A 13794-nucleotide genomic window follows, 5' to 3' on the forward strand; every position below is an offset into this window, starting at 1 on the left:
ATCCTGACTGGCCGGCTTGTGTTATTTAAAGAAACCAAGGAAATTCAGAAACTTGCACCTTTAAAAAAAAGGGATCTCGAAAGGATTTTCATAAGACCCTTCAAAAACAAACGTTCGAATCGGAAACATTGGATTGCAATGATGCCAGCTATCAGGTATTGTGCTTCGTCTATTTAAATTAGATTCTCAAATATCCTGCCTTCCTTTAAAGGAGGCTCCCTAATCATACAGTTATTTTTATGTTATGCTTTGATTATGTTTTGCAGTATAACGCTGACATGCACATTATTTATGCATGTGTGCCTTCAAGGCGAAGTTCTGTAACCACTGCAAGAGTGCAAGTATGTTAAGGCAGGCTCATAGCATTGATGAGCAAAGACCCTTCTGGGCACCAGCCTGGCCCACTGCACCTCCAGGGGTGTTGACCTCAATAGAGGGCAGGCAGTGTTGCATCTGCCAGTGTCCCCTCGAGTTTTCAGCCCCAGTGTATGCATACACATGCAGCTTTGGAGCTTGATCTTGCACCACTGAAAACAGTAGAAGTTTTGCCACTGTCTTCAATACAAGCAGGCCCCGCGGGTGGAGGAGGATGACATGTACTGCTTCCCTGTTTCCCTTGACGGCACTCAATGCACAGCCAACACTGTCACATTTTGGACTGGGCTGGCCTCCAGCTAGGGTGATGGAGAAGGGAAGGATTTAGTGCTTTAGTTGCCCCCCTCCTTGGAGACATTATGTTGCAGAGGTGGCTTCCGCCAAGGTCCTGAGCAGCTGCTGACATTGACCTGGGATAAATCTGGACCGGTGTAGTTGAAGTTATGGAATACAAACCATATTACTGTTGTTGTTCTCACCTGTGCAATTACCTGATTCCTTTCTGTTTTCAAAAGTGAGCACAGAGAACTCTCTTCCACCATTTTTTACCATCCTGTCATCCTTCTTGAGCACAGAGTCAAGTTAAACAAGGAACTGCCTAGATCACTAGTCTTTTGGGTCCAATATAGTCTCAGCAACTCATGAGCTGACTTCCCTCACACTTCCAAACTTTTGAGTGGGACTGGAGGGAGAGGTAAACTGCAGCTGGATCTTCCCCTCCATTCCTAGCAGTGGGACTGAGGACTGAGGCAACTCCTATCCCATTACTCCCTCTCTTGAACTTTGGGACCAATGAGGAAGGTAACTCATGGCCCAATCCTCCCAACTCCCCTCCAGAAGCAGGACTGGAGAAGAAGAGGCACGCAGCCTGGCTTCTTCACCACTATCCCAACTCTAGCGGCAAACCCAACTACACAACAGGAGTTTTTACTTGGGGTCCTTTAAACAGTAGTGCCAGCTCATGAGTACTAGTGTCACCATACCCGGTACAGCTCCAATCTCACACTGTAACTCCCAGCCACAGTGCAAAGAAATCTAAATGATACAAAGTGGTCTAAAAGTCTTCAGTAATGCATAATAGATCAATTTTATGAAGTAACTTTAATGTATTATTATCTATTATTTGTGGTAGCACCTAGAGGTCCCCGTCAAGAATTGAGGCCCTGTTGTGTTCGGCACTGTACAAACACATAACAAAATCACTGCCCCTTCCCCAAAGAGTTTATAATCTAAGCCTATTATGAGAGACAGCAAGTGCAGAGTACAAGGAAACAGAGAGGACCAAGTCATGTCGTCAGCCATGGATAGCACGCTGTCTGCCTACCTATCACCAAATGTGATATACGCCTAGCAGCATGGGTGAGTTTGAGGAAATATTTGAAAGAGGATAACCCCAAGTAAAAACAAGCTCTGAGTAGCTCCAGTGTCCAAGTTATCCTTTTTTGTTAGAGATTTCAGTCTTGTGTCTCTCTCCAACAGGCAGATCCCAGGCCCTTAAATGTACTCTGTGATGAGACCGGACAAACCACCCTGACATCGTGTGACTTTAATCCTCGCACCCTGCAGCCCGATCCACGGCTGGAAAATCTGCTGCAGCATGTTAGTGTGGAGGACTTTGAAAGGCAGAACGAAGAAGCACGGCGAGCCAATAGGCATGCCGAGCTCTTTGCCCTCTACCCAGCCACAGACGAGGTGAGCTCTGAGAACTTTCAACATGTGCGTTTGAGTCTCACATTTTTGGATAGAAAATCTTAAAAAGTGTATTAGTTTCTTCTGACACTAATAAATATGGGAATTAGAGCCCCCTGCAGAAGGTAATGGCCTCTCAGTCTGCTGATCCAAGGAAGCTCCACAGGCCTCTCTGGCTACACAGTTACAATGTCTGCTCCTTATTCAGAGGGGGCACTTTCCCTAGGGATGAGCTATGGGCTGATATTCAGATGACATTTTGTATACGGCTGTTGGGGTCTGACTGTAAGTAAATATTTGGCTGTATTTAGCATATTAATTAAATCAAAATTTGATTCACCCATCCCTTAACTTCCACATGGGATAGGGTATGTGTGATACCAGCTGAAGCATTAAGGACCAGTGAAATTCACCCCAGTATAGAAGGCTACAAACATTCTTTACTCTAGGGGCACAAATGTGTGGGGAGCGTCCACTCTAGCCCTTTACAGATGTGTTAGGTACCTCCCATTAATAGGTGAACAGTTAACAGGAGGTTTAAAAAAAAGTCCACTGAAGATTAGGTTGTGTCTTCAGAGCAAAAAGGTATCAACCTTGATTAGCTTCATCTAGGTTAAAAACTACTTGTGCCTTGTCTCCATTAGGATTTTGCATCGAGATAGCTCTCCTGATTTGAAAATCACATCTTATTTTGCAGTGACGATAATGTCTTCAACTCTCTTACAGCCATGGAAGAGGATGTTTGGATGTGTTTTGTGCTAGGATCAGGGTGGGAATGCTACCATGTGGCCCCGTTTATTTTAAATGGTTTGTGTGGAAAATACAGGCATTGTGGTCAAAAGTCCAAATCTGTTTAAATTTATTATTTTTGACCCCATTTTACTAGACACTGTACAAACACAGAATAGAAGTGGGTTCCAGCCCCAAATTAAATGTCAGCTTTTACTTTTCTCCTTGTGAGGGGGAACACTCTTCAATTAAGGCAATACATTGCAATCAGTTTGTTTATAGTAATTGTCTGGTTACACTGAGTAAGGGTTCCATATGTAATTAATAAGTGCCTAATAATGTGGTTAATAATAGGAGGATGCAGTGGAGATACGACCAGTTCCCGACTGCCCAAAGGAACATCTGGGCAACAGGATTTTGGTGAAGCTGCAAACACTGAAGTAAGTGTCTTTCTATTTCTCTCAGGATTCATGTGACCATCACATGCTTATTCTTTTGTGGTGTAGAAAACTTGTGGTGACAAAGTCCCTGCTCTGCCTTGGTGGGTCTTGCGCTTATTGGTGGATTTGCTCGCCTTGGAGCTTCACGGCAGCCCTCAGCTTGGCCGTTTTTCTGAACCCACAGTCCAGGTCGACGACTCCTGTGTCTGACCAGGAGTTGGGAGGATTTGGGGGGAACCCAGGCCCGCCCTCTACTCCGGGTTCCAGCCCGGGGCCCTGTGGAATGCAACTGTCTAGAGTGCCTCCTGGAACAGCTGTGTGACAGCTACAACTCCCTGGGCTACTTCCCCATGGCCTCCTCCCAACACCTTCTTTATCCTCACCATAGGACCTTCCTCCTGGTCTCTGATAATGCTTGTACTCCTCAGTCCTCCAACAGTCCGCGTTCTCCCTCTCAGCTCCTAGTGCCTCTTGCTTTCAGCTCCTCACACGCACACCACAAACTGAAGTGAGCTCCTTTTTTAAAAACCCAGGTGCCCTGATTAGCCTGCCTTAATTGATTCTAGCAGGTTCTTGATTGGCTGCAGGTGTTCTAATCAGCCTGTCTTAATTGTCTCCAGAAGGTTCCTGATTGTTCTGGAACCTTTCCTGTTACCATACCCAGGGAAAAGGGATCTACTTAGCCTGGGGCTAATATATCTGCCTTCTATTACTCTCCTATAGCCATCTGGCCCGGCCCTGTCACATTGTATATCAGTTGGAATATATTTCACCAGCACCCATTATAAGACATCTTTAATGTCAAAGGTCCATTTGGATTCCTTGTTCTTTCTTACGCTGATACTTGTAAAAAAATTGTCCATCTGTGGTTAAAGAAATGTTCAGACTGTCAAGGAGACAGTGTGAGGAAAAACCACCCAAACTATGTAATAAGAGCAAACTCATTGGTCTTTGTGTGTGTGTGTTATTGGATTTTTTTAAATAGGGAAGCAATCTGTGCCAGGAATGTGCTAATTTTTGTTATTCATGGCTATGATTGTTTTTCTGAAAACATGAGAAAGTACAAGCAGATAGCAATTTCTCTCCTGCTCCTCTGCAAGTCATCTGTGTGTGCACCTACATATTACTAGAGGACATTACTTCAGAAATGATTGTTAATTTCAAGAAATAGTGAATGTGAAAGTCCTGCCAAATGCCATTTCAGCATGGCAAGAGTCATGATTGCGTCATCCCAGACCCTCTTATTTGAAGATGAACCAGATCTTCAGAGATGTGACTAATATCCATAGGGATTAACACTGAGTTAAATTAATGACATTAGCCTAGGTGAAAATGAAACTTAATCACATCTTCCCACAACATCAGACCAACAAGAATCGGTCCTGCATGCTTAGTTGACAGCAACCTCAAAGTCACTGTAAACTGTCCAGCTGCCAACAGCCCCCAAAGCTGTTGTGGCAGTCAGGGATCATCAGGGTGTAGGAATGCTCTGCCCATGCCCCCTTTCTTCCAGGCACATCTCTTACACCAGAGGCTGGGAGTTGGGGTGGGTTAGGAATCAATGTGCCACTGAAGGAGGAGTCTCCCACACTGGAGGAATCCTTCACCAGGCAGAAAATGCCATCTGAGTGCAAAGCAGATTTAACAGACAAGAGAACCAGGTACCTTGTCTTTCTAAAGGTTAAAAAAATCCCAGACCCACAGATCTCCCAAAGTTTGGGAGAGCTGGGATCTGGATCTAAACTTTGTGTCTCATGCCCGTCTCTCCTTTCCTCATAAAGAAACCAGCAGCTAAAATAGAGCCTTTACTTTTGAATAAGCACAGTCACAAGAATGAAGTATTAATGTTCTGTGTCTCTCTCCTCAACAGATTTGATATAGAAATAGAACCATTGTTTGCATGCATAGCCCTCTATGATGTAAAAGAAAGGAAAAAGGTAAGGGCAGAGCAGAGGGAAGGACAATAACAAAACATTAATAATGTACTGGCTAATAACAGTCTGTTCTTTTTTCAGCTGAATTTCATTGAAATTTGAAAATGCTGGGACATTTGGCTCTGTACTTCATATTATTCTTTTGTGACTTGTCTTTTGAAGTTACAATTTATGGTATGTTGCCAAAACTGGGCAATTTACCCTGCTTTATAGGAAGTATGGTAAAAATCTGCTGTTGTGCTTGTTCAGCTGGAATTCACGTGTATGAAATGCTTGCAGCAGATGATCTTCAATTTACATGGAGCACGTTGCACAAAAATGTGTTCTGTGGCTATTTATGATCTCCTCTTTACAGAACCCCTCTTTGCAAAACTGGTTTCACTGTGAAAAATTAAGGACCTAGTCCTGAAATATATTGAGTCCGCTGTGAGGTGCTGAGTGGTCTCAACTTCACTGGGCCCATTAAGCTTAGGGGTGCTCAGCACTTTGTGGAATAATGGTCTAATCCTGTATCCATTTAAATCAACAGGAATTTTACATGCGTACAAACTTGCATTTCCATATTGATTTTGCAGTTCTAGCTACTGCTTTTTTAACTCTTTTTGTATCTTATCTTCTTATGTTCTCATGTTTTATCCTTTGATACACTTTTGCTTTGCAATGGATTATAACAAATAACTATATGGGAATTTTGTTTTTTGTGGTTTTAAAGATCTCTGAAAATTTTCATTGTGACCTGAATTCAGAACAGTTCAAAGGATTCTTACGATCTCACACCCTCTGCATTGACTCATCTAGTCAGGCAAGATCTGCAGTATTTTCTATCACTTACCCGTCTTCTGATATCTACCTAGTAGTAAAGGTATGTAGCAATGGCTGTATCATTCTGTTGGTTTCTAATTCATGTTTTCTGACTATAGCTATGGTTTGGGTTCGTGAAGATGAAGTTTTCAGAGAGGGTAGTAATAACCAACAAGAATTTCTTGTTGCTTAGTTGTTTAGAGATCTTCTGATAACACTGGTATCACAGGAGTAGGAATCTATTGACATCTCTGTCACACCAACTGACAGTTATATTGCTGCTCAGTGTACTGCTCCTATAAATGTTAATAGCTTTCTGTGCCACTGTCCAAGAGAAATTTAAGAACAAAACGAAATAAGCCATTTGATTTTGAATTACAGTTAGTGCTTTCAGTGAATTACCAGTTAGTGTTGATTTGGTGTGTTTATGTATTTTTTCAACTCTCAGATGAGGTTGGTATGAGCTGTTTTTTTCATTTAGGATACACTAGCTTTTCCCTGGTTCAGTACACATACAGTGACACTCTTTTTGCTTCCTTATTAAGCACTGATTTGGAGCTGGGAGAATTACTATGATGGATTATTCCACAGAGAAAATCACAGGCATTTTATATTATGTATTTGTTTAATTTATGAATAGTATTAGTACTGGGCTAACCTTGTGAAATAGCCCAGCTCTTTCATACTTACAGAGAAGCAAAAACAAAAGATTGTATTTTTCTTCATATATGTTTTCCTTTTATGGCTTTCATGCTTTTACTATATTGTGATAGATTGAAAAAGTCCTCCAGCAAGGAGAAATTGGAGACTGTGCCGAACCCTACATGGTTCTAAAAGAAAGTGAGGGTGGAAAGGTAAGTATGATACTGTCAAGACTGTTAAATTCTAACAAAGTGGGGGGCGGGGGTGACATAAGGAGAATTGATATTGCAATTAGAATCTGCAAAACAATTAATGGAATCCTGGTTCATGTGAATGGCTAAAAAAATCGTAAGAAGATGATGTATGTTTTTATTGTTTGCTTCTTCTGAAATCAATAACTGGAAAGTTTTTTGAGCAATGTTAAACAACCAGGGGCTGAATTTTCAAAGTTTGGCTGGCACAAATATTTGCACCATGTGTGGACACAAACCACTGATTTGTGTGTGTAAATCATCGATTTGTATATGTGGGCAGTTAGGCACCATCTCATCAGATGTCTCTTTACTGGTTCAGTTAATCATTATTTACCTCTCAGAAGGGGAATGATAATGTTTCCTGGATTTCTAAAGGTATCTTACCATTAGGTTATGTCTGCTCTGTGAGTAGGGGTGCAAATATTTGTGCTAGCTCTCACTGAGTTAGCATGAATAGAAATATAGTAGAACTTCAGAGTTACAAACGGACCAGTCAGCCACACACCTCATTTGGAACCAGAAGTAAGTAATCAGTCGTCAGCCAAGACCAAAAAAAGAAGCACATACAGTACAGTAATGTGTTAAATGTAAACTACTAAAAAAATAAAGGGAAAGTTTAAAAAAAAATTGGCAAGGCAAGGGAACTGTTTCTGTGCTTGTTTCATTTAAATTAAGATGGTTCAAAGCAGCATTTTTCTTCTGCATAGTACAGTTTCAAAGCTGTATTAAGTCAATGTTCAGTTGTAAACTTTTGAAAGAGCAACTGTCAAGGTTCCTCCCCCACTCTGAACTCTAGGGTACAGATGTGGGGACCTGCATGAAAAACCTCCTAAGCTTATCTTTACCAGCTTAGGTCAAAACTTCCCCAAGGTACAAAATATTACACCCGTTATCCTTGGACTGGCCGCTACCACCACCAAACTAATACTGGTTACTGGGGAAGAGCTGTTTGGACGCGTCTTTCCCCCCAAAATACTTCCCAAAACCTTGCACCCCACTTCCTGGACAAGGTTTGGTAAAAAGCCTCACCAATTTGCCTAGGTGACTACAGACCCAGACCCTTGGATCTTAAGAACAATGAACAATCCTCCCAACACTTGCACCCCGCCTTTCCTGGGAAATGTTGGATAAAAAGCCTCACCAATTTGCATAGGTGACCACAGACCCAAACCCTTGGATCTGAGAACAATGAAAAAGCATTCAGTTTTTTACAAGAAGACTTTTAATAAAAAATAGAAGTAAATAGAAATAAAGAAATCCCCCCTGTAAAATCAGGATGGTAGATATCTTACAGGGTAATTAGATTCAAAAACATAGAGAACCCCTCTAGGCAAAACCTTAAGTTCCAAAAAAGATACATAGACAGAAATAGTTATTCTATTCAGCACAATTCTTTTCTCAGCCATTTAAAGAAATCATAATCTAACACATACCTAGCTAGATTACTTACTAAAAGTTCTAAGACTCCATTCCTGTTCTGTCCCTGGCAAGAGCAGCATACCGACAGACACAGACCCTTTGTTTCTCTCCCTCCTCCCAGCTTTTGAAAGTATCTTGTCTCCTCATTGGTCATTTTGGTCAGGTGCCAGCGAGGTTACCTTTAGCTTCTTAACCCTTTACAGGTGAGAGGAGCTTTCCCCTGGCCAGGAGGGATTTCAAAGGGGTTTACCCTTCCCTTTATATTTATGACAGTAACCATAACGTTTTGTTCAGAGTTACGAACAACCTCCATTCCTGAGGTGTTTGTAGCACTGAGGTTCTGCTGTCAGAGCATAGCTGCAGTAGCCGGGGTAGGGACAGCAGAGACATGGCCTGAAATTGGTGGATATGTACCCAGCATAGCCAAGCTGTGCCCCCCTGCCACGACCCGTTCTCCTGCAGCTACGCTGCTAGGTATACTCACACTAGCTCAATGAAAGCGAGCATGAGTAGGTGTACATGAGCAGGGGATCACGCCCCTAGCTGGCGTAGCCTTCGAACGTCAATTTCAGACAAAGAGCAGTTATAATTATGATGAAACTGTTCAGAATATATATAACAATGACATCTATTGACTTGTTATGGTGAATATCAAGAATGCATATTATACACTCAACTGTAAATATATAATTACTGACTCTTTATATAATGGGTACTATTTACTCGGCTTTATGGGGGGGACTTTATCTTGTACTTCTGGTCACTAGTTCAAATTTGGACCTGGTCAGTGGCCACATGAAAGCAGTTGTAATCTGACTACAGTCCAGTAACCTACTTTATGTGATGTGAGTTGCCTGCACCACACTACCTCCCAGATACCATGGTAGTGAGCTCTTCAGAGACAGAGGAGGAAGCTCACCCCTGTGCAGAGGGTCAGTAAAAGGCCTATGCAACACGTAAGTCCCATTTTTGAGGATGTAAGTTGACTTAAGTGATGTCTAAGCCTTTAGGTGGCTCTCTTCACAAAGATGAATTTCATCCAGAAAGAGAGAAACCGTCTTTGCAGTTGCATGTACTCGAGCTGACCTTGTATAATATGTGCCTCGTACAATGATATGGACTCCCCTTGACTTCAGTAGTCATTGCATTGGGTCCTGTATAAGCAGAATTGAAGGAGGCTGAGCATACACAGTGAAAATTGCCTTCACATAGTCATAGTCAAATTTAGGCCTTTTAATATGTTGTATTTTCCTTTCTTTATTTTAGAGCAAAGAAAAGGTTGAGAAACTGAAAGCCCAAGCTGAGTCCTTCTGTCAGCGTTTGGGGAAATACCGGATGCCTTTCGCCTGGGCTCCCATAAGCTTAACCAATTTCTTTAACTTTTCAATGCTTGAAAGAGAAATGTCTGAAGCAGAAAGTTTAAATGGTAATAGTTTTAATATTCTAATCAATGCAATGTGAAGCTTTAGTAGCAATGTTAATAGGGTACCAATGTGTCAAGAGCATTCTCTTGACAACAGTTTTGTAGTTAAGAACTGCTCAGCTTTCCCTTCCTTTCCCCCATAATACTCACAAGTTGCCATGCTCGTCAGCTGGAGCCCCCTAAATGCATGATCTACATATTCCCACTGCACGCATTCTAGCCCTGACTTTGATTCTACACCAGTGTTATGGCAGTGGAATCCCATTGACTTTAGTGGCGTTACTCTTGATTTACGTTGCTGGAAGATCAATCCTTTTAAGTCTTCCACAGTGAATAGAAGGCCCAATCCAACAACCAGCACACACCAGATTGCCCCACTTCCTGTCATGCTATGGGCTAAAGAAACCAATAGCATCGTGCAGCAGCAGCAATGATATTCGCTCAACAGAATAAATACTGCACTTACTACATTTTTTTACATAGCTTTACACTGAGTTGATGGAAAATGCAAAGTTAAGGTCTTTTGTTGTTCCCCTGAGATCACACGGTGCTTGTGGCATTTTAGGACTAAATTCAGGTATATTTGTCATGCTTTATGGTAGACTTTATACTGACACAAAAGAAGATGAATTTTTTTAAATGTAATTTACGCTTGAAGGGAAAGGAACTACTGGTGACAGAAGAACGATGATGCTCCAAGGTAGAAGACTTTCTGAGAGGAGCCTCAATTCAGAGGACAGTTATGCTGTGTCAAACTTCAAAGCGACCACTCTGACTGTCAACACCTTTATAAAACAGGTACAGTATGCTCTTTATTTTAGAGTGTGTGGAGTTTTATATTGTGCTGGTAAACATGAACTAAAGTAAACTGAATTGAAAAAATTCTGCTCAGTGTTGTAACTGGGGAACAAAAGGTTAATTCATACAAAACACAGAGTTACCTACTCACTCTTTGTTTTGCAGACATATCTAATTCATGAAAGTAGGTAACAATACTATGCACCCTTATAGCAGAATTAATTTGTCTTTCTGCTGACAGGAAGGAGACCGACTTAGTGACGAAGACCTATTCAAATTTTTAACTGACTACAAGAGATCTTCTTCCTTGCAGAGAAGAGTGAAGTCCATCCCAGGTATGGAGTGTGTTTAGGATGGGATGCGAAATAGGCACTTAACTCCAGTAAATGCCAATGAAAATCTCAGCCCTCCTGTGTAATTATCCCCGTGGTTTTTAGGGCTATAAATTGTGTTATGAGGGAATGTCTTTATTTTATTAATGACTTCATCAAGCCAGCCATTTTTGACCTGCTAATTTGTTCATCCCTGGCAAACAGAGATTTATAGTTAGTTTTATATTCTAAATTAGTTCATTTTCATCAATAATTTACAAAGCGTTCATTCCGTTTTTTGGTTTTACCTGAAGTTTTTGAGGAGAATGGGATTAAAGCAGAATCTCAAGATCCTTACTGATTCCCTAATACCTTGTTAGAATGGGGATCAGAGATTGGGTTGGGTGATTAAAATGTTTACTCTCTTTTCCTTTTAATTGACTCAGTGTTAATTAAGCAGAGGGAGAGACTGAATTTGGCTTCTCACAAAAGCTTGACTAGCTCGTGCTTTTTTGTGATGGCTTCCTTGAGCTCCAGATTCTAAGCTTTCATTTACGATACATTATGTCTCTAGCCCTTGTGGTTGCTAAGAAAACCTCTAAAAAGTGAACAGAATGTAACCAGTGCAGGAATGACTGCCTGGGTCTGTATACAGCCTGAAAGAGCAGCTCTGGGAGGTGTGAACTGCCCCCATTCACCTCAATAGAGTATTAAATATTAAGTTTAATTATGACAATTTAAATGTTACCATGATTAACAATTTCACTGATGGTCACAGCAAGCAAGAAAAAATATGGAAAATCATATTCTGAAGATCTGCACCTCATTTTACTATCTTAAATAAGGCAGTGCTTGCTTTGTGCACAAAACTAGAGAGCATCACTACTTTATTTCCAATTTAAATCCTTAACAAATGTTATCCTTTTTGCATGGGTGAGACTAGAAAGTCAACTCAGCGTATGGTATCCCTTCCTTCCTGTCTACATGTGAATGTGCAAAGAGTCTTGTTGTCTTTATCAGCTGCTCCATATATTAAGTGTCAGGACAAGATCAGAAATTAGGATAATTGAAGCTGAATCCAGAAATCACCTCCATCAGAACTTGTTCAGTATGGGTGACTTTCTTGATAAGGACATATTATTAGACTGGAAGACCAACAAATTCCAAAGTGTGTGTGCCAAGGAATGCCACTACGTGGATGGGGATAATGTGGGTGCCAAAAGCTTCAATGGCATGATAAGATCGCCAGTGATGGTCATAAATTGAATATCCAGTGAGATCACCTTTAGGACCTGCCCAGAGATCAATCTGGGAAGTGCTCAACCTGCAAAGAGGCCATGTCCCTTTTGGATTTACTGTGATGATGCTGATGAAACCTGAAGAGAGATTTTATCTTGATGTGTAGGGATCTATGTGGGTTACTTCCCTGTGTATCCAGATAAAATACTTTCTCCAACCAAAATTTCTTTCTTCTGCAGCCCTCAAACTAAAAACCCAAATTCCTATTTCCTAGTTACTTCTTTTGACCTTATGCATATTTGGTTTAGTTTTATTCTTCTTATTATTTTTAATGATAGGCTGAGCTTTCATGTAATTTTTTTAAGGATTACTTAAATTGGAGATCTCCCCAGCTTCAGAAGTCCTCAGTTGCTGTCTCACCCCTGAGTTATTACAAGTGAAACCATTTCCTGAAAACCGCAGCCGTCCTCAGAAAGAGATTTTGGAGTTTCCAGTTCGAGAAGTATATGTTCCCCACACTGTTTATAGGTAAGAAAAATGGATTTTTTTGAAAACTGTTAAACCCATATTCCAAAAATGATTATGGTATAATTTTTCTCCGATTCATAGAAACTAGAAATTGAAAAGCATGTTAGGTTATCGAAGCCTGTAAAGGTACAACCATTCTTTAATCTCATTACCCAATACAAGATCGGATCCCTACTATATGTTCTGCAGTATGTTCTCCAGTCCAATTGTAAATGTCCTGAGCAAAGTGTTTCAAAAGGGTTGAGGAACCAGCAGCTCTCATTGACTTCAGTAGGTACTCAGACAACTTTACATAGCTGCTTATATATGAATTTAGGAACCTAACTTTAGGCACCCATGTTTAAAAATCTTAGCTTTGGAGTTCTGACTCCCAGTCTCTTTTTCTAACTATAAAATCCCACAGACATCCCTGGAGAACAGAGGCCTAGAATTTTAAAACACTCATGATGCAAGACTAATTATATTTTCATTTGTGATTTTGTTGTATCCTTTATCTTGTCATATAATAGGAGTAACATTCACAGCATTGGAGCATATTTGTACTGAACAGCTTTTGTAGTTGCCATGTGTCATCTAACTACCCAAAGATGCAGTTTATTGCTCTGTCTACTCCATGAATAAGATCCCTTCTTATATCACTTCGCAAAATGTATTAGTCTTTTCTGACTGATTTAAAAAGGTAGACGTTCTAAAGAGTACAAATCAAAACAGGTTCCATCATTTCTTACTAGCCTGGCAACACATTAATCCCAAATGAGCTATGAATATCAAGGGAATATTCTTCAACACACTGATGTACCATATGGTAATGCTAATAATACACAGGCTGGAGATTTGTGGCTCAAGGAATGTTCTGGGATTATGTACAGTTTTAGTTCTAATATTTGTATTTGTTTTTGAAATTTGATGAAAGGAAGAGAGAATGTATTGCAGATTTTTTTTAAAAAATCAACAGCAGAGCATACTGTACGGGACTGGGACTTGGACAGCAGGGCCAGTTTGATTAGCAGGGGAGATGTGACTATCACAAATGAGTCAGGGAGTGTGATGCTTCCTGGGGGTACCCAGGTATCACAAGGTGCATCTTCACTCCAGCCTTCTTGCCCCACAGATTGTGCCCAGAATCTACTCATTGTGCAGTCATAGCATCATTTATTTTTGAGTGCTCTCCACCAGTACAGTCCCCGTGCACCAGTCTGTTTGAAATATCTT

The 13794-nt window shown here is 40.9% G+C and overlaps 2 protein-coding genes across 3 annotated transcripts in view; one reads left to right on the top strand and one right to left on the bottom strand.

Annotated features, from left to right (window-relative positions):
- Positions 1 to 13794, top strand: part of DOCK8 (dedicator of cytokinesis 8) — a 138513-nt gene that overhangs the window by 42650 nt on the left and 82069 nt on the right. For both annotated transcript variants that reach the window (XM_048849840.2, XM_075128751.1), the window contains 10 exons: positions 32 to 155; positions 1855 to 2067; positions 3148 to 3233; positions 5104 to 5170; positions 5880 to 6029; positions 6742 to 6822; positions 9550 to 9709; positions 10365 to 10504; positions 10746 to 10839; positions 12420 to 12582. In XM_048849840.2, coding sequence (XP_048705797.1) covers positions 32 to 155; positions 1855 to 2067; positions 3148 to 3233; positions 5104 to 5170; positions 5880 to 6029; positions 6742 to 6822; positions 9550 to 9709; positions 10365 to 10504; positions 10746 to 10839; positions 12420 to 12582 — 1278 coding nt within the window. The remainder of the gene's footprint in view (positions 1 to 31; positions 156 to 1854; positions 2068 to 3147; positions 3234 to 5103; positions 5171 to 5879; positions 6030 to 6741; positions 6823 to 9549; positions 9710 to 10364; positions 10505 to 10745; positions 10840 to 12419; positions 12583 to 13794) is intronic.
- The window catches only part of LOC125636560 (angiopoietin-related protein 3-like), a 33481-nt gene that overhangs the window by 9863 nt on the left and 9824 nt on the right, over positions 1 to 13794 (bottom strand). The window lies entirely within an intron of this gene.

Source organism: Caretta caretta, chromosome 5, assembly GCF_965140235.1.
Source record: "Caretta caretta isolate rCarCar2 chromosome 5, rCarCar1.hap1, whole genome shotgun sequence".
NCBI lineage: Eukaryota > Metazoa > Chordata > Testudines > Cheloniidae > Caretta > Caretta caretta.